This window comes from Scyliorhinus torazame, chromosome 8 (assembly GCF_047496885.1).
Source record: "Scyliorhinus torazame isolate Kashiwa2021f chromosome 8, sScyTor2.1, whole genome shotgun sequence".
Taxonomy (NCBI): domain Eukaryota; kingdom Metazoa; phylum Chordata; class Chondrichthyes; order Carcharhiniformes; family Scyliorhinidae; genus Scyliorhinus; species Scyliorhinus torazame.
In genome coordinates, this window is record NC_092714.1 from 16,698,451 (window position 1) to 16,716,669 (window position 18,219).

At 51.2% G+C, this 18,219-nt stretch overlaps 1 protein-coding gene across 4 annotated transcripts in view; it reads right to left on the reverse strand.

Moving 5' to 3' along the window:
- LOC140427663 (neural cell adhesion molecule 2-like) overlaps positions 1-18,219 on the reverse strand; it is an 896,208-nt gene that overhangs the window by 360,450 nt on the left and 517,539 nt on the right. For all 4 annotated transcript variants that reach the window (XM_072513136.1, XM_072513135.1, XM_072513137.1 and 1 more), the window contains exon 11: positions 9,795-9,891. In XM_072513136.1, coding sequence (XP_072369237.1) covers positions 9,795-9,891 — 97 coding nt within the window. The remainder of the gene's footprint in view (positions 1-9,794; positions 9,892-18,219) is intronic.

Here is an 18,219-nt window from a genome sequence, read left to right on the forward strand (position 1 = left end):
CATCGAGTAGCCAGATAACGAATTTAAAACCCGCAGCAGTTTCAAGTGAACCAAGTGTGCTTTCCACTAATGGTGAAGATTGACCCGATTATCCATTGTACCACACTAACCCCAGTGATTAAGCAGTTATGTATGGGGAGTATAATGTGGGAAATTGAGAACAGTAAAAGAGAGACTGTGACCATGCCAGTCCCAGCAAAATCAGACCCAGAGGCCATGAAGGCATGTACATTAGACAAAGATACATATGAGGTACCTGAGAAGAAAAGTGAAACGGAATGTTCTTTGGAAAATAGTACAATGTCGATAGAAACATTGGATCCTATATTCGAGACCATACATATGGGAGAATTTGGGGGTAATAAACAAGGTTCTGCAATGTCTGGGGGAAGATTTAAAATTCCAAAGAAGAAAAGCCCAAATGAAGGACAACGGCAAGACAATGACAGTCCACCGACATGGTGGGCACCACCAGATGAAAACTCTGACAATTCACCCAACCCTAGTGAACAGCAAGCTGCTAATGAGGATCTATCCACGGGATGTGAGACTGGTGACGACAGCATCCCACTTCCCATGCAAAAGGTGCAAGGTGACAGACCTCGCCTAGTGCTACCGAGGCACTCGACGATCACGGTGGGACCACTGACGACTGCGGTGGCGGCGCACCGCTTCCACCCTCGATGGCTCGAGCCTCTCCACTGGTCGGTGCATTCCTGCATGTTCCGACTCCAGAAGTGCAGCTTCAGGGAATCTCGGCTACCTCCAGTGAACCTGTTGGGACTCCGGACGGGGAGCATTGACGGAAGGCAGACCGGACTCCAGATGGGGAGCAGCCAAGCGCCGACTCTGATTCGCGCACGCCAGACCTTGCTCCGGACGGGCGGTGTCGCGGCCTCGGTGATGTCACGCTCAGGGTGACGGCGGATGCCACGGCGACAGTGAATGGATCGCGTGGCAGTCCCACTGGGTCGGCAGTGGCAACCAGCACCGGCGGTCCAAGACGGACACACCAATTCGCGCCATCGCCAGACGTTGATGCGAGCAACAATTCTCTCTCCAAGGCGACATGCTTCGACGTTTCTCTGCGGAGTCGCCCTTCCGGCACAGCAGGTGGCCGGAACCAGCGTGCACGGTCTCGGCCAACTTCCACATCTGGCACAGTCATCGCCTTGCATGACATTAGTGATGGTGCTTCTTCGATGGCAACGACCCATCGGCTACAAGATGCCGTCCACCACAAACATAAAAAGAAAAAAGACTCCACCTTGTTCCTGGCATGCAGGGCGGATGGATTGGTGCGTAGGCGCAATCAGCGAGCTTTGCGCCGTCTTCCACGCTCGCAACTGAACCGTACGCACACGCTGGATCCTCCACTGGTTCCCAAGGATGACTTTGTGGAGATGCCACGGATCATGCCCCTTCCATCGCCACCCGTGACCAGGCCACAGCAGCTAAAATCCTCCCCATGCAGTAGCTAAGGCTGTTTCTGGGACCTTGCCACCTGTCAAATCCAGGGCAAACTTTATTGAAGCAGACAAGTATTTTCTCCCTTTTGAGCTGGCATGCCAGTCGAAATGTCCCCGCATAGTCAGCACATCATCTGACTGTTTACAGAAATTAATTGATATAATTAGAGACACAATATGTGGTTGTTCTCAAGGACCACAAACCGACGAAGGTGTTCAGTTGCAGATAATTAAGGCCTTACTAACTACAGTAACATCTCAGCACATAGAAATACACGAAGGAACTGTGTTACAGGCTGTTAGAACGTGCTACAATATTCACCTGGCCAGCAAAAAACTTAGTAAACCAAACCACAGCCAAGGCAACACTAACAAAGATGTTGAATGTTATATTTGCACGAATGAAAAACCAAGCACTGCACGAAGTACAACAAATGGAAAATTAGAGACTTCGGCAACAGCATCACCTCCAACAGTCCAAGGTGAACCAATGTGAACCCAAATCTCCACAGCTGAACCGGCTTGAGGACCAGCCTATTCTTGATGCGGTCACCCATTAGACTGGACTTATAACGCTGTTCATACTTTCAAAAATTCAAATACTTCTGTATTATAACCTGTTGTTGTTTATCGTTCCAGATATTTTTTTTCTCGCATTCATGTTTTCTTAGGGTACAACCTTGTTAGTGTGACGCACACGACATCGCCCCATGTAAATAGTTACGTCATATACACACGTTGTACACAACACACACACACACTCTTAGATGCACTCACGACACGATTATATTTCTAACCACGTAGGCACATATAATTGTAAACAGGGGGGATGTCATGATATTCAAACACACACATCATGATAGACACACCAACAGACAAATCAGAACACACAACACCACAACCAATCACAGACAAAGACAGGAACCATATAAAAGCACAAACACGACACCTGGTGGACAGTATTAGCTGGAGACGAGGACCAGGACAGACCTGCTACACGACACACTCAGGGAGACAGCACGTGCAGAGTATCCAGAACGAACTGTATATAAGAGTTAAAATAAAATAGAGTTGTACCACATACAACTGTGTTGGCTCATCTGTGCACCAGAGCACGCAACACCACAATCACGAAGGCTTTTTTCAAAAGAATCGAGAAGAGTATTATGAGTTTTGTGTGGGCTGGGAAGACCCCGAGAGTGAGGAGGGGATTCTTGCAGCATAGTAGGGACAGGGGGAGGCTGGCACTACCGAGCCTAAGTGAGTACTACTGGGCCGCCAATGTTTCAATGGTGTGGAAGTGGATGGGAGAAGGGGAGGGAGCGGCGTGGAAGAGATTGGAGAGGACGTCCTGCAGGGGGACTAGCCTACAAGCAATGGTGACGGCGCCGTTGCTGTTCTCACCAAAGAAATACACCACAAGCCCGGTGGTGGTGGCTACATTGAAAATTTGGGGGCAGTGGAGATGGCATAGGGGAAGGACGGGAGCTTCGGTGCGGTCCCCGATAAGAAACAATCATAGGTTCGTTCCGGGGAGAATGGATGGGGGATTTAGAGCATGGCAAAGAGCTGGGGTAGTACAACTGAGAGATCTGTTTGTAGATGGGACGTTTGCGAGTCTGGGAGCGCTGACGGAAAAATATGGGTTGCCCCAAGGGAATGCATTTCGGTACATGCAATTGAGGGCTTTTGCGAGGCAACAGGTGAGGGAATTCCCGCAGCCCCCGATGCAGGAGGTGCAGGATAGAGTGATCTCAGAGACATGGGTGGGGGATGGTCAGGTGTCGGACATATACAGGGAAATGAGGGACGAGGGGGAGATCATGGTAGATGAGCTGAAAGGTAAATGGGAAGAAGAACTGGGGGAGGAGATTGAGGAGGGGCTGTGGGCTGATGCCCTACGTAGGGTAAACTCATCGTCCTCGTGTGCCAGGCTAAGCGGGGGGGGGGGGGGGGGGGGGGGGGTGGGGGGGGGGGGGGCGGGGGAAGTGGGGGGGGGAGGAATCGAACGGACTCTCAGAGATGTTATTGTATATGTATAATATGTATAGGTAGTTGTTATAGGTCATTGTATGTTGGATTGTATTTTTGGAGAGTATTTATTTTGGACAAGGCAGTTGCCATTCAGTTTTGTTTTTGTTTATATATTATTTATTTATTTGTTTAAAACTGGCCACTGTTATTTATGTTGCTTTATTGTTGTGTAAAAGAAACACTATGTACTGTTATGTTTGGCCAAAAATCTTGAATAAAATATATATTTTTTTTAACAAATGAGTGTAAACCAGCAAGGGACATAAAAAACAAGGTAAAAATGTCTATAAATATGTAAAAAGGAAGAGGTTTGTGCGAGAGTATGTGACTCTTAGAGGCAGGAACAGGTGAAATTATAATGTGGAGTAAAGATATGGTACAGGCATTAAATAAATACAAGTACACTGTACACAGTGGGAGACAAAAACAAATCCAGAAATACTGGGGAACCAAGGATCTAATGAGAAACAGAGAGAATTCAGCATTAATAAAGAAATGTCACAGGAGAAACTAATGGGGTTAAAAGCTGAGGAATCCCTTGCACCTGAAAGCCTCCATCCTCAGTGTAAAGTTCCAGGCGAGGGACCATACGGAAGCGATGACTGCTAGTCTGTGTCAATTTAACCTACTAGATACAACTCCTACCTCCCCTCCCCCCCCCCCTCCCCACACCCCCCCTCCTCCCCTCCCCTCCCCCTCTCCCCCCCCCTGCCCTCCCCCCCACCCCCCCCCCTCCCCCGAAGTGTCTCCCTCACCCCGCCCATACTTGGACCGGGGTATTTATATCCAATAGAATCCTTGCTTAAGGGTGTAGCTCCACCCCCTCATCTGGGGAGATTATATTCAGGTGAGGCAACAGGAACTCTGATGTTGCTGACACCATGGCCTCCGGTCGGGGTTATAACATCCCTCCCCTGCCTCAAGCCCGATACGTCGACTGAAAACATCCTCTGCCTTCTTTGCTTGGGTCTGCTTCTCAGGCGTCCGCTGTGCTGGACCCGGCGGAGTGTAACGGACCAGGGAGTGACGTTTTCAGGACGAATGCCTGGACGGGTCCACCATGCAGGGATCGGCGGCCCACACCAGATCTGTTGCGATCTCCGTTCGCAAGGTTTCCATGTCCACTTCGGAGTCCCATGAGTCGGCATCTCGCATCTCAAGATCGAAGGACTCGTCCGCCTCCCCGGGTATCAATGGTAGCTGCACTGGAGGAAGGGCCACCATTGGATGTGAGGGCTTCTGCTTTCCCTCGTGGACCTGTAGGGCATGGCTGTGGAGGTGGTCCACGTGCCTATTCGATTCTTTTCCTCGCACACTCACCGAATATGAGTCTGGGCCCAATTGCTGCACCACTATCCCCGGGATGCACAAAGTCCCATCAGTAAAATTCCTGACATAGACCTCATCACTCGCGGAAAATTCTCTCACGGGCCTGGGTCAACGTGCTTCAGAGTGTTCCTGCTGGTCCCTGGCCTTCTCTCTAATGGCCGGCAGGGTGAGACTCAAGCGCGTGTGCAGCCAGCGGCCATTAACAACTCCGAAGGTGCTCCCCTAGTCGTGGCGTGCGGCATGGTGCGGTAACAGAAACAGAAACAGGCCAGATTGGTCTCCGGGGGACTGGAAGTCTGCTTCCGCATTCCTAACTTAAAAGTCTGTCCGCCCATTTGGCCAATCCGTTGGAGGACGGATGGTAAGGCGCGGTCCGTACCTGGCGGACGCCATCCATCTTCATGAGAGCATCGAATTCCGCACTTGTGCTGCTGTCTGACACTAACACCTCGGGAAACCCGTGGGTGCTGAAAGTCTGTCGGAGTTTCTCAATCGTGGCCCATGCTGACATCGTGGACATGCGGTGGACCGCATCTGAGCCTTTGCTCCTGATTGGGGTGGGTGGGGTGGGGGGAGGTGAGGGTGGGGTGGGGGGAGGTGGTATTCTGGTGCTCCTGGCACTGCCTACATTGTTTTGTCAATGTTTCAATGTCCATGTCTATCCTGGGACACTAGACATAATTCCGGGCCAACATCTTAATCATCGAGACCCCTGGGTGCCCGCTGTGGAAGTCTTGCAGGATTTCTCCCTGGCCCCTCTCGGCACGACCACCATGGATCCCCACAGTCGAATGCCCCAACACCGAGCTCTACCACCTTCATGGTGAATGCACGCAGATCATCCAGGAGAGCATGATGTTGGGCACCGTACAGAACTATGTGACTGACCCTGGCCAACAGTGGGTCCACCTGCATCCACGCCTTCACCTGGGCCGCCGTAACCGGCAAGGAGTTGATGAAGTGCAACTCGCAATCCGAGGTTGTGGGTGAGCAGCGGACATTGGCTGAGGGTGTCCGCGTGCGGGGTGTTAGCTCCCGGCCGATATTCCATATTCGTAAGTGCGGGCAGATGCCATGGGAGGAATCGCCCTGTCCTCCTTAAATAAACCCAGGAGGGGCTTGTGGTCTGTATAAGCCATAAACGTACGCTCATACACGTATTGGTGAAACCGCTTTACCGCGAGAAGCACCGCCAGACCTTCCTTTTAATCGGCGCGTTGTTCCGCTCCACTGCCGTCAAAGTGCGGGAAGCAAACGCAATAAGATGTTCCGTGCCGTCATCCGTCTGACCTAGCAAGTCTGCCCCGATGTCGTAAGATGAAGCGTCGCAGGTCAGGAGCAAAGGCTCAGGTGGGTAGAAATGAGTTAACAGACGCGAGGGTGAGAGTCTCCATTAGAGAGTCTCCATTTCACCTCGTCAAACACCATCTGCTGCGGCGAGTCCCAATTCCACCACTGCTCCTTTTAAAACAACAAATATAGTGGGGCCAGAATGGTCACCAAATTAGGGATAAATTTCCCAGAATAAAATAATTTATCAGGCCCTGGAAACAGCGGAGTTCCGTAGGGTCCTTCGTGACGGGGTCCTGCTAGATCGCACGTACCTTACCATCGGCCGGGTGTGAGCCATCTCGGTCCCCTCTGTAACCCAAGTAGGTCACCGCTTTGGCATGAAAGACACATTTTTCCCTTCGCAGCTGAACCACAGTGGCCTCAAACCAACGTAGCACGTTCTCCAGGTTTTTCATGTGGTCCCGGTCGGTGGACCCAGTGATCAATACGTCGTCGAGATAAACCGCCACCTGGGGCAGTCCCCAGAGGATGTTCTCCATCACCCGCTGCAAAATGGCACAGGCGGAAGACATTCTGAAAAGCAATCTCGCATATTGGTAAAGACCGTGATAGGTATTGAAGTCACATATATCCGGGAAGCCGGATCCAGGACTAACTGTGAGTAAGCATGGCTCATATCGAGCTTAGTGAAAGTACACCAGTCACTGAGCCTTGCATACAGGTCTTCATTTCTGGGCACTGGTTCAAACAGGATGCCCAGTTTACTGTTGTTTTATGATCTCTGCACAGACGTACGGAGCCATCAGGCTTCATGACTGGCACTATTGGCGCAGCCCAATCCACAAACTATGGGGTCCTAATGAACGGCAGAACTGACCTGATCATCTGAATGGTCTACTCCTGCTCCTCTTTCCTATAATGCCTCCATCATAATGAGTTCAATGCCATTAGGAAGGCTTAAAAGTCTTCCCATTGGTAGTGTAGTCGACCACAGTGCCTTAACCCCAGATAAAACTATGGTGCTTCTACCAGTTCAATGGAGAACCACATGGAATGAATCAATGATGGGAGCTTTTCCAATGATGATGCGCTTCAACATGATGGAGGGATCATCAGGAAAAGGAACAGAACATCAAGTCAGCTCCACTAATCATGAAGGACACCAATGGGAGATACCTGGCTGCCAGAGCTGGCCACACTCTTGATTGATACGTGTGACAACAGAGACAGGGCAACAGAGGAGAGGTCACAAAGCCTGCTGGAAATCTGGAACTCACTCCCCCCATCAAAATAAAACTGACTTGGGGGGTCAACGGATAATCGATAATCTGAGATTGATATAGTTTTGTTTGACAAAGGATGCTAAGGGTTGTGAAACAAGGTGGGTAGATGGAGTTAGTATGTAGATCCACAATAATCTGAGGGGCAGCACGGTAGCATTGTGGATAGCACAATTGCTTCACAGCTCCAGGGTCCCAGGTTCGATTCCGACTTGGGTCACTGTCTGTGCGGAGTCTGCACATCCTCCCTATGTGTGCGTGGGTTTCCTCCGGGTGCTCCGGTTTCCTCCCACAGTCCAAAGATGTGCAGGTTAGGTGGATTGGCCATGATAAATTGCCCTTAGTGTCCAAAATTGCCCTTAGTGTTGGGTGGGGTTATTGGGTTATGGGGATAGGGTGGAGGTGTTGACCTTGGGTAGGGTGCTCTTTCCAAGAGCCTGTGCAGACTCGATGGGCCGAATGGCCTCCTTCTGCACTGTAAATTCTATGATAATCTATAATAAGGGTGGAATAGGATGAATGACCCTACAACTATTCCCATATCTGAAAAATTATTTCTTGGTTCTAAATGTGCCTGTTAAAAAGTCCCATTTATGCAGCATGTAATGAAACATCTCACTGGAATATCATCAAACATAATCTGTCAACAACTCACTGAAGGAGACTTCAGCACAGATGGCCAAAATGTGGTCAAAGAGATAGACTTTAAGGAGGATCTGAGAGGGTTAGGGAGTTTACATCTATAACTACGTCAACTTCCTATCAACATCCTGGGGATTACCATTCACCAGACCCTGATCTGGACTCGCCATCCCAATACTAGTACAATACTAGTAGCTACAGGATCAGGTCAGAGGCTGGGAATCCCACGGAGAGTAACTCACCTCCTGACTCCCCAAACCCTGTCCACCATCTACAAGTCACGAGTGTGATTGAATATTCTCCACTTGCCTGGATGAGCGCAGCTCCAACAACACTCAAGAAGCTCAACACCATCCAGAGCACAAAGCAGTCTGCTTGATTGATATCCCATCCACCACATTAAACATTCAGTCCCTCCACCAATGATGCAGAGTACCAGCTGTGTGCACCATTACAAGATGCACTGCAGCAACTCACCAATGTGCCCTTTCAACTTCACCTTCCAAACACTCTCTACCACTCAGAAGGATAAGGGCAGCAGTGCATGGGAATACCACCACCTGCAAGATGTCCGCGCCCCCCCCACCACCCCCCCGCCCCACCTCGCAAATTCACATACCAGCTGACTTGGAACCATGGGAGTCATTCTCCGACCCCCCGCTGGGTTGGAGAATGGCCGTGAATCCCGCCCCCGCCGAAGTCTCCGGTACTGGAGATTAGGCGGGGGCGGGAATCGGGCCGCGCCGTTTGGCGGGACCCCCCGCTCAATTCTCCGGCCCGGATGAGCCGAAGTCCCGTCCAGAAATTGCCTGTCCCGCCGGCGTAAATTAAACCTGGTATTTACCGGCGGGACAAGGCGGCGTGGGCGGGCTCCGGGGTCCTGGGGGGGGGCACGGGGCGATCTGACCCCGGGGGTGCCCCCACGGTGGCCTGGCCCGCGATCGGGGCCCACCGATCCGCGGGCGGGCCTGTGCCGTGGGGGCACTCTTTCCCTTCCGCCTCCGCCACGGCCTCCACCATGGCGGAGGCGGAAGTGACTCTCCCCACTGCGCATGCGCGGGAATGCTGTCAGCAGCCGCTGACGCTCCTGCGCATGCGCCGGGAAACTTTCAGCGGCCGCTGACGCTCCCGCGCATTCGCCGTATTTCCGTGCCAGCTGGCGGGGCAACAAACGCCATTTCCGCCAGCTGGCGGGGCGGAAATCCCTCCAGCATCGGCCTAGCCCCTCAATGTTGGGGCTCGGCCCCCAAAGATGCGGAGCATTCCGCACCTTTGGGCCGGCGCGATGCCCGTCTGATTGGCGCCGTTTTTGGCGTCAATCGGCGGACATCGCGCCGTTGGGGGAGAATTTCGCCCCTGATCGCTGTTCGTTAGGTCAAAATTCTGGAACTCCCTCCCTAACAGCACGGTGGGTGTACCTACACCACATGGACTGCAGCAGTTCAAGAAAGAGACTCATTACCACATTCTCGAAGGTAAATAGGGAATCAAGGCCGGGCGATTAAAATGTTTGGCAATCTCGTGATGCCCATATCCCGTGAAAGAATTTTTAAAAACCTCACAATGCCTTAATGATGAAAATGCAGGAATAATTGCAACGCATGGCCGTCGTTAACTAGTTCTGACAGGAGCGCATCTTTCGAAATGTTGATCCATGGCTTTAATGCACGTTTTTCATCAGCCCCTTTATTAACATCAATATTTGCTAAACAGAACATGAATGATTACGCTTAACGGATTTGCTTACCAGCTTGGACGAGGGTGAACTCCTGGGAACTGGTTCCTATCCGGTTACTGGCTGTACAGTTGTAGCTGCCAAAGTCGCTATCCACAGCCGGAGTAATCTTCAAGCAGAGAAACAGAAATCAGAGAATTATTCTTCTTTCTGATGGCATGTTGGATCGTCAGAACTGGTCAATCAATAAAAATGAGCTTTCTTCCTGCCTCTGCCATCATGATGTATCAGCCATGGATGACCATAATTTCAGACGTAACATTAAAATGTTCATGTCTACAATGCCCAGCTTATCGAGTTCCCAATTTCCTTTTTAATTTCCTGCCAGTCTGCTCATCTGAACTCACAGGGTTGGATCATACTGGAAAAATAATGATGTTAATGACCCACATTGCCACTATGGTACAAATTGCCCCGAGGTTTAAAAGACACGGCATGAGTTACAAATGGATTTGTGTCACTCCGCCCGTTACTTTTGCACAAACAATATTTTGCCATAAGCCTCCCAGTTATTTTTAACAACCTGCTGGATTTTCATATTAATTGTCCATTACACTCAGCAAAGTGGCGGGGGGGTCCTCTGACGCAGCAACAACATCCCAACCTCGGAGCCACAAGCTCTGGGCTCCAGTCCCACTCCAGGACGTCATGGCCATGGAAGGTGCGTTCCTAACATGGCCAAGCAGGTTAAGTGTCAACCTGCAAATCCTTCTTTCTCAGACACTTGTACACCCACGACAAGCAGTGAGAGTGGGAGAATCTCCTGGCCAGCCAGGACCGTGTGGTAGCTGACGCACAACAGCTTCCCCATGTTAAAAAACAACTAGTGTAATGGTGTACAACTACAGGATGTACTCTGTAGCTGGTGTCCTCCTATCAAAGGAAGGACTACCACAGAGAGAAACTTGGCTTGGAAAGCTATGTCCAGTAATTAAGAACATATGTACCCCTTTAGCAATGTAACAATTGTTTAAAACTTGCCTCGGACAAAAGGGTAGCAAGTCCTCCTGTGGAAACTTTTCCCTCAGGGTGATGAATTATTGTTAAAAATTATAAAAGTACATATTTTTAAAATCTTATTCTCCTTTAGATCATGGCTCTTCTTCCTCCCAAACCAACTTTTCTTTCCTCTCCTTCTTATTTCCCTTTCTGTACCTGATTCTATTCTAATTCACCCTTCTACTCTGTTACTCTCCTCTTTCTATGTCGATCCTTATATCTCATTGGTGAAGGAGACTCATTGTTGGTCCTTCCATTTATGCACGTTTCCCGGTTCCCAAACTGCCATCGAACCAAAACACCATAGAATCACTACAGTGCAGATGAAGGCCATTCTGCCCATCGAGTCTTCACTGTCCCTTTAAAAGAGAACCCTACCTAAGCCCACTCCCTCGTCCTATTTCCATAACCCCCCCCTACCCTGCACATCCCTGGATTGCAAGGGGCAATTTAGCATGGCCAATCCACCTAACCTGCACATCTTTGGACTGTGGGAGGAAACCGGAGCACCCGGGGGAAACTCACGCAGACACGGGTAGAACTTGCAAACGCCACACAGACAGTCATCCAAGGTCGGAATCAAACCCCCGTCCCTGGCGCTGTGAGGCAGCAGTGCTAACCACCGGGCCGCCCCTCGCCACATCGGTGCCAGTTTATTATTTTCAGAAATGACAACATAAAAATACTTTTTAGCTGAAGGCTTCAGTAAAATGTCTAACTAATAGTGTGTGCTGCTAAATGACCCACTAGAGCAAGATACAGCTCATTGAAGTTAACTTCCAGTGAAGTTCCATGTGCACAAGCCACCCTCTTGTTGACCATATTTAGTCCTGGCCAATAAGCATCAGTATGCTAATCTGTGGGAAGAAGCAAGACCATAAGACAATAAGAAATAGCAACAGGAGTAGGCCATTCGGCCCCTCCAACCTGCTCAGCCATGGCTGATCCGACATTCCACACATCCACTTCTTGCCCTATCCCTGGAACCCCTGATTCCCTGACTGATCAAGACTCTATCTATCCCAACCTCAAACATGCACAAGGAATCTACCTCCACAGGTCTCTGTGGCAAGGATTTCCAAAGACTCACCACATTCTGAGTGAAGAAACTCCTCCTCCTCTCAATCTTAAATTGACACCCCTTTATTCTGAGACTATGCCCTCTGGTCCTAGACTCTCCCATGAGGGAAACATCCCCTCAGCATTTATCCTGTCAAGCCACTTAAGAATCCTACGGGCGGATTCTCTGCCCAGTTACGTCAGAATCGCAAATCAAGATTGGGCAGGGAACATAGAACATAGAACATAGAACATAGAAAATACAGCACAGAACAGGCCCTTCGGCCCACGATGTTGTGCCGAACCTTTGTCCTAGATTAATCATAGATTATCATTGAATTTACAGTGCAGAAGGAGGCCATTCGGCCCTTTGAGTCTGCACCGGCTCTTGGAAAGAGCACCCTACCCAAACTCAACACCTCCACCCAACACCAAGGGCAATTTGGACATTAAGGGCAATTTATCATTGGCCAATTCACCTAACCCGCACATCTTTGGACTGTGGGAGGAAACCGGAGCACCCGGAGGAAACCCACGCAGACACTGGGAGGACGGGCAGACTCCGCACAGACAGTGACCCAAGCCGGAATCGAACCTGGGACCCTGGAGCTGTGAAGCAATTGTGCTATCCACAATGCTACCGTGCTGCCCTTGAGAACAAATAAATCGACACTATATTATTTTACTGTAATCCATGTACTTATCCAATAGCTGCTTGAAGGTCCCTAATGTTTCCGACTCAACTACTTCCACAGGCAGTGCATTCCATGCCCCCACTACTCTCTGGGTAAAGGACCTACCTCTGATATCCCTCTTATATCTTCCACCTTTCACCTTAAATTTATGTCCCCTTGTAATGGTTTGTTCCACCCGGGGAAAAAGTCTCTGACTGTCTACTCTATCTATTCCCCTGATCATCTTATAAACCTCTATCAAGTCGCCCCTCATCCTTCTCCGTTCTAATGAGAAAAGGCCTAGCACCCTCAACCTTTCCTCGTAAGACCTACTCTCCATTCCAGGCAACATCCTGGTAAATCTTCTTTGCACCTTTTCCAAAGCTTCCACATCCTTCCTAAAATGAGGCGACCAGAACTGTACACAATACTCCAAATGTGTCCTTACCAAAGTTTTGTACAGCTGCATCATCACCTCACGGCTCTTAAATTCAATCCCTCTGTTAATGAACGCGAGCACACCATAGGCCTTCTTCACAGCTCTATCCACTTGAGTGGCAACTTTCAAAGATGTATGAACATAGACCCCAAGATCTCTCTGCTCCTCCACATTGCCAAGAACTCTACCGTTAACCCTATATTCCGCATTCATATTTGTCCTTCCAAAATGGACAACCTCACACTTTTCAGGGTTAAACTCCATCTGCCACTTCTCAGCCCAGCTCTGCATCCTATCTATGTCTCTTTGCAGCCGACAACAGCCCTCCTTACTATCCACAACTCCACCAATATTCGTATCGTCTGCAAATTTACTGACCCACCCTTCAACTCCCTTATCCAAGTCATTAATGACTCCCATCAGGGAGTCGGGCGTCAGCCGAAAATCAAGGTTGTTGCCAGGCGCCCAATGCAACACCATGCTCCATCGCCTCAGTGGCGGCCTGGATGCGTTCCTCGCCCCGCACGGCATGGGCATGCAATTCGTACAGTAACGACCATTGACATATCATTAACTAGCCCGACCTGGTGGTCTCCGGCCTCCCATCATGCTCCGCCTCCATCAGGCGGAGGTGACACTTGCGTGGTTCACCGGCGGAATTTGTAAATGGGCGTTGGGCGCTGTGGATTCTGAGGATGAAAGGGGAATCAAGACATGTTTCCAAAGGTGCAACTGTGGGATGCCAGTTATGCCGCAGGCTGGGCGGCATCTGTCAAAGCCGAGGGGGGTGGGGGAGGCAGTGGGGGGGGCGGGCTGTGGGTTTGGGGTGCATCACCCGGGAGCGGGGTGGCCGGGTATATGCCGCCATTGTCATGGCCTGCATGGCAGCTATCTGGCTCTGCACCACACTGGCTGCCCACTGTGATCCATGATTATGCAGAGCGACACTGGCCAAAAGGGTGCCGCCCGCACCCCTAAGAAGACCCCCACCGAAACGACCCGACCCATCACCAGGTTGTGAACGGTCCAGCTCAGCCAGTGGGCCACCAGCTCAGCCAGTGGGCCACCAGCTCAGCCAGTGGGCCACCAGCTCAGCCAGTGGGCCACCAGCTCAGCCAGTGGGCCACCAGCTCAGCCAGTAGGCCACTAGCTCAGCCAGTGGGCCACCAGGTGTTGTAAGCCTTTAGTGTAGCCATCTGAAGTGCTGCCCCACTGCCGGGGGAGATGGGGGGGTGGGTGGTGGGGTGGGGGGGAGGGGCAGCGGTGCTGTCTGGAACCCGAACAGCAGACACATGCACCCATGGCCCTTGCCATCGTCGCTGGAGCACTGCTTCCCACCTCCCCACCCCCATAGGGTGGATGCCCCACCAGAGGCACCATCAGCTTGCCCACCCTGCTGGAACACTGGCCGTCACCAAGCCCCGCCTGCTAACTGCACCCCCAGTCCCATCCATCCTGTCCCCGGACAGGTAGGCACAACGAATGCATCATACAGAAGACCCATGGCGCACTACAGCTAGGGGCCCATTGGGTGCCCACCCCCTCACTCAGCCCTGTCCATGGTCCCTGCCTGCACGCAGGCCACCAGTCATGGGACTGGTAGGTGACACTCCCCATCCAGATGGCACATGGCTAATGGTATAGCACGTGGTCCACCCGAGGATGGCACCCACGATAGGCCCCACAGGAGGGCACAGGACAGGAGCTGTAATATTCTTGTCGGATGGCCTGATTTATATTACTAGGACACGTGTAGCTAAAGCTATAAATGATTTATTAATAATAACTGCGGGTCAACTATGTACAAAACAACAAATAATAGTATGAACATGCACAAGCAACCTCTCTCCCACCTCCCTCGTCAGTCTGAGGTCATCTGACTCCAACATTCACTTGTCTGCTAATGAGAATCCTAGTGGTCAGTCGGTGAATTACAACACAACCACCATATCACTCTCGGGGCCACAGAGCTTACGCTGGTAGGTTCGGGTGGCTGAGCAGGAGGTACCCCGGTGACAGGTGCCGGCGGGGCCAGGGACGCGGTGCAGAGCATGATGGGGTGAACGGCCGTGGAGGTGGGGTGTGCGGTTATGATCAGGAGGGGAGAGGGGTCATGCAGAGCCTGGGCCACAGTGTGTAGCCTATTAGACCTGGTTGGGCATGGGAGTACTCACCACACTAACATGTCTACCCCTTTGCCCCTGCAAAAAATGGATTTTGGTGCACAGCGGGGTGTGGTTGGCATCTACCTGTCTGCCGCAGCCCTGGCAGATGCACTGATGCAGCATGAGCAGGAGCTGATTGGGCAGAACCCTGCAAAACAGGAGCCTGCCCCAGTGCAGCAGGACCCAGCCAGCCACCTAGTAGGTCGATGAGGAGGAGGTGGGAAGAAGGCGTCACATCAGGCCTCATGTATATCGGCACCGCCAGTCGTACAAGGACCTGCCGGACTGGGGATGTCGCCGATAAGGGCGGCTGAACAGGGAGACTGTACGTCATCTGTGTCGGCTCATGGCGCATCTGGAACCATGGGGATTTCAGGAAGGACACCTGCTCCCAGTTGTTGTCAAGGTGACCTTTATTCCCCGGGTCTTTCTAGGCGCTGAGTGGGGAAATGTCTGGGATCTCCCTGACCTCCATACACAGGTGCATCTGCACTGTAACGGATGGCATGTATGCCTGGATGTGGACTGAGCCCACCAGGTTGCCTGGGCGTTGAGATTCGCCGCCATTGCTGGCATGCCCCGGGTCCAGGGGGTGATCAACATGATGCACATCCCCTTATGTACACCGGCACATGAGGGGGTGCCCTTCATCAATCGGAAGAGATTCCACTCCCTGAATGTGCAGTTGGTGTACCCGGGCAGCGGGCGTGATGCCTTTGTCTTGGCACACTCGTAGATGCCCCACAGTGTTGAGGCACTCCCCCTGGGGAAGAGCTAGTTCCTGGATGGCAGCGGCTATCTGCTGCAGTCATGGTTGTGATGCTTATCCGGAGGACTCGGACCGATTCATCAGTGTGCTGAAGGCACTGTTCAGGTGTCTGGACCGGTCTGGAGGGGCCCTCCAAGGGTCTCACGCATCGCGGTAGCCTGCTTCGTTCTCCACAACATCGGACTGCAGAGGGGCGACATGCTGGAGGAGGAGGTGGAGGAGTGACATACCTCGCCGGATGCGGAGGAAGGCAGGATGGGCAGGACATGAGACCCAGACAGGAACAGGAAGCCGCATGTCGTGTTGGATTTGGATTTGTTTATTGTCACGTGTACCGAGGTACAGTGAAAAGTTTTTTTCTGCGAGCAGCTCAAACAGATCATTAAGTACATGGGAAGAAAAGAAAAGAAAAGAAAATATAGAACAGGGCAACACAAGGTACATAATATAAATGCATAAACACCTGCATCGGGTGAAGCATACAGGGGTGTAGTGTTAATGAGATCAGTCCATAAGAGGGTCGTTTAGGAGTCTGGTAACAGCAGGGAAGAAGCTGTTTTTGAGTCTGTTCGTGCGTGTTCTCAGACTTCTGTATCTCCTGCCCGATGGAAGAAGTTGGAAGAGTGAGTAAGCCGGGTGGGAGGGGTCCTTGATTATGCTGCCCACTTTCCCCAGCAGCGGGAGTTGTAGATGGAGTCAATGGATGGGAGGCAGGTTTGTGTGATGGACTGGGCGGTGTTCACGACTCTCTGAAGTTTCCTGTGGTCTTGGGCCGAGCAGTTGCCATACCAGGCTGTGATTCAGCCAGATAGGATGCTTTCTATGGTGCATCTGTAAAAGTTGGTCAGAGTTAATGTGGACATGTCGAATTTCCTTAGTTTCCTGAGGAAGTATAGGCGCTGTTGTGCTTTCTTGGTGGTAGCGTCGACGTGGGTGGACCAGGACAGATTTTTGGAGATGTGCACCCCTAGGAATTTGAAACAGCTAACCATCTCCACCTCGGCCCCGTTGATGCTGACAGGGGCGTGTACAGTACTTTGCTTCCTGAAGTCAATGACCAGCTCTTTAGTTTTACTGGCATTGAGGGAGAGATTGTTGTCGCTACACCACTCCACTAGGTTCTCTATCTCCCTCCTGTATTCTGACCAGGACTGCTGCGCACATGGCAACTTGAGCACCTCCAGGTTCAACAACTGGGGGACCTGGCCACCGGCAGCTCAGCCGCCCCGTCCCACCCACGCACCAGCGCACCCCATCCCCACCGCAGAACCCCCACCCCCCTCCAAGCCCTCCCTCAGATACACCACCGCTGGGTCGATAGTATCAGCGAGTCCGGTCCATGGGGCGGAGGATGATGGCGACCCGCTCCGCGAATGTACACAGAACAATACTTTGCACTGTACCTCGGTACACGTTACAATAAATCCAAATCTGAATATCCTTCTACAACAAAAACAGAAAACACTGGACAATCTCAGCAGGTCTGACAGCATCTGTGGAGAGAGAAGGGAGCTAACGTTTCGAGTCTGGATGACTCTTTGTCAAAGCATATCCTTCCATTCCTTTCTGCCTCAGGAAATGGTGCAGCTTCCCCTTCAATACATCATATTGTTAGAATATGGACTAATTCACCACATGATGCCATTGAGGTAAATATTATAATATAATTGTAAAAGGAATTGGATAAGTTATTGAAAAGGAGCAATATGAAAGTGTTGCGGTGACAATGGTTTGGTGTATGCGGAACCAGTATGCAACCTCCCTCTGCTCGGGTGTTGAATAGCTGCGCACACGTCAAGGAGACACAGCCGGAGTGAGACACATCCAGAGTGGGACACGTCCAGAGTGGGAATTTGGAACTTGGTAATTTGGTGCAGTGAGGTAATCAGGAAAAGGTAAGTGGTAAGTCTAATTCTGCTGTTTTTCAATTAAAAGTGCAGTGTGTAGATTAGTATCTGATTGGCCGAAGCTGCCCCCACCCTAATTGCTGAGAGGCAGTTATCTGTCAGTCACCTGAGGCCTGTTTAGGGGCACGAAGGTGCACATTGTATTCTACTCTTTGAAGCTTAAGTAGTGTGAGTCACCCTGACGAGCTGAGGTCTGTATAAAAGACAGACAAAAAGCGCAACTCAGTCAGCAGAGCACTCAGTCAGCAGAGCACTCAGTAAGCAGCGCACTCAGTAAGCAGCGCACTCAGTAATCAGCGCACTCAGTAAGCAGCGCACTCAGTCAGCAGCGCACTAAGTCAGCAGCGCACTAAGTCAGCAGCGCACTCAGTAAGCAGCGCACTCAGTAAGCAGCGCACTCAGTAAGCTTTGAGCAAGTCAAGGAG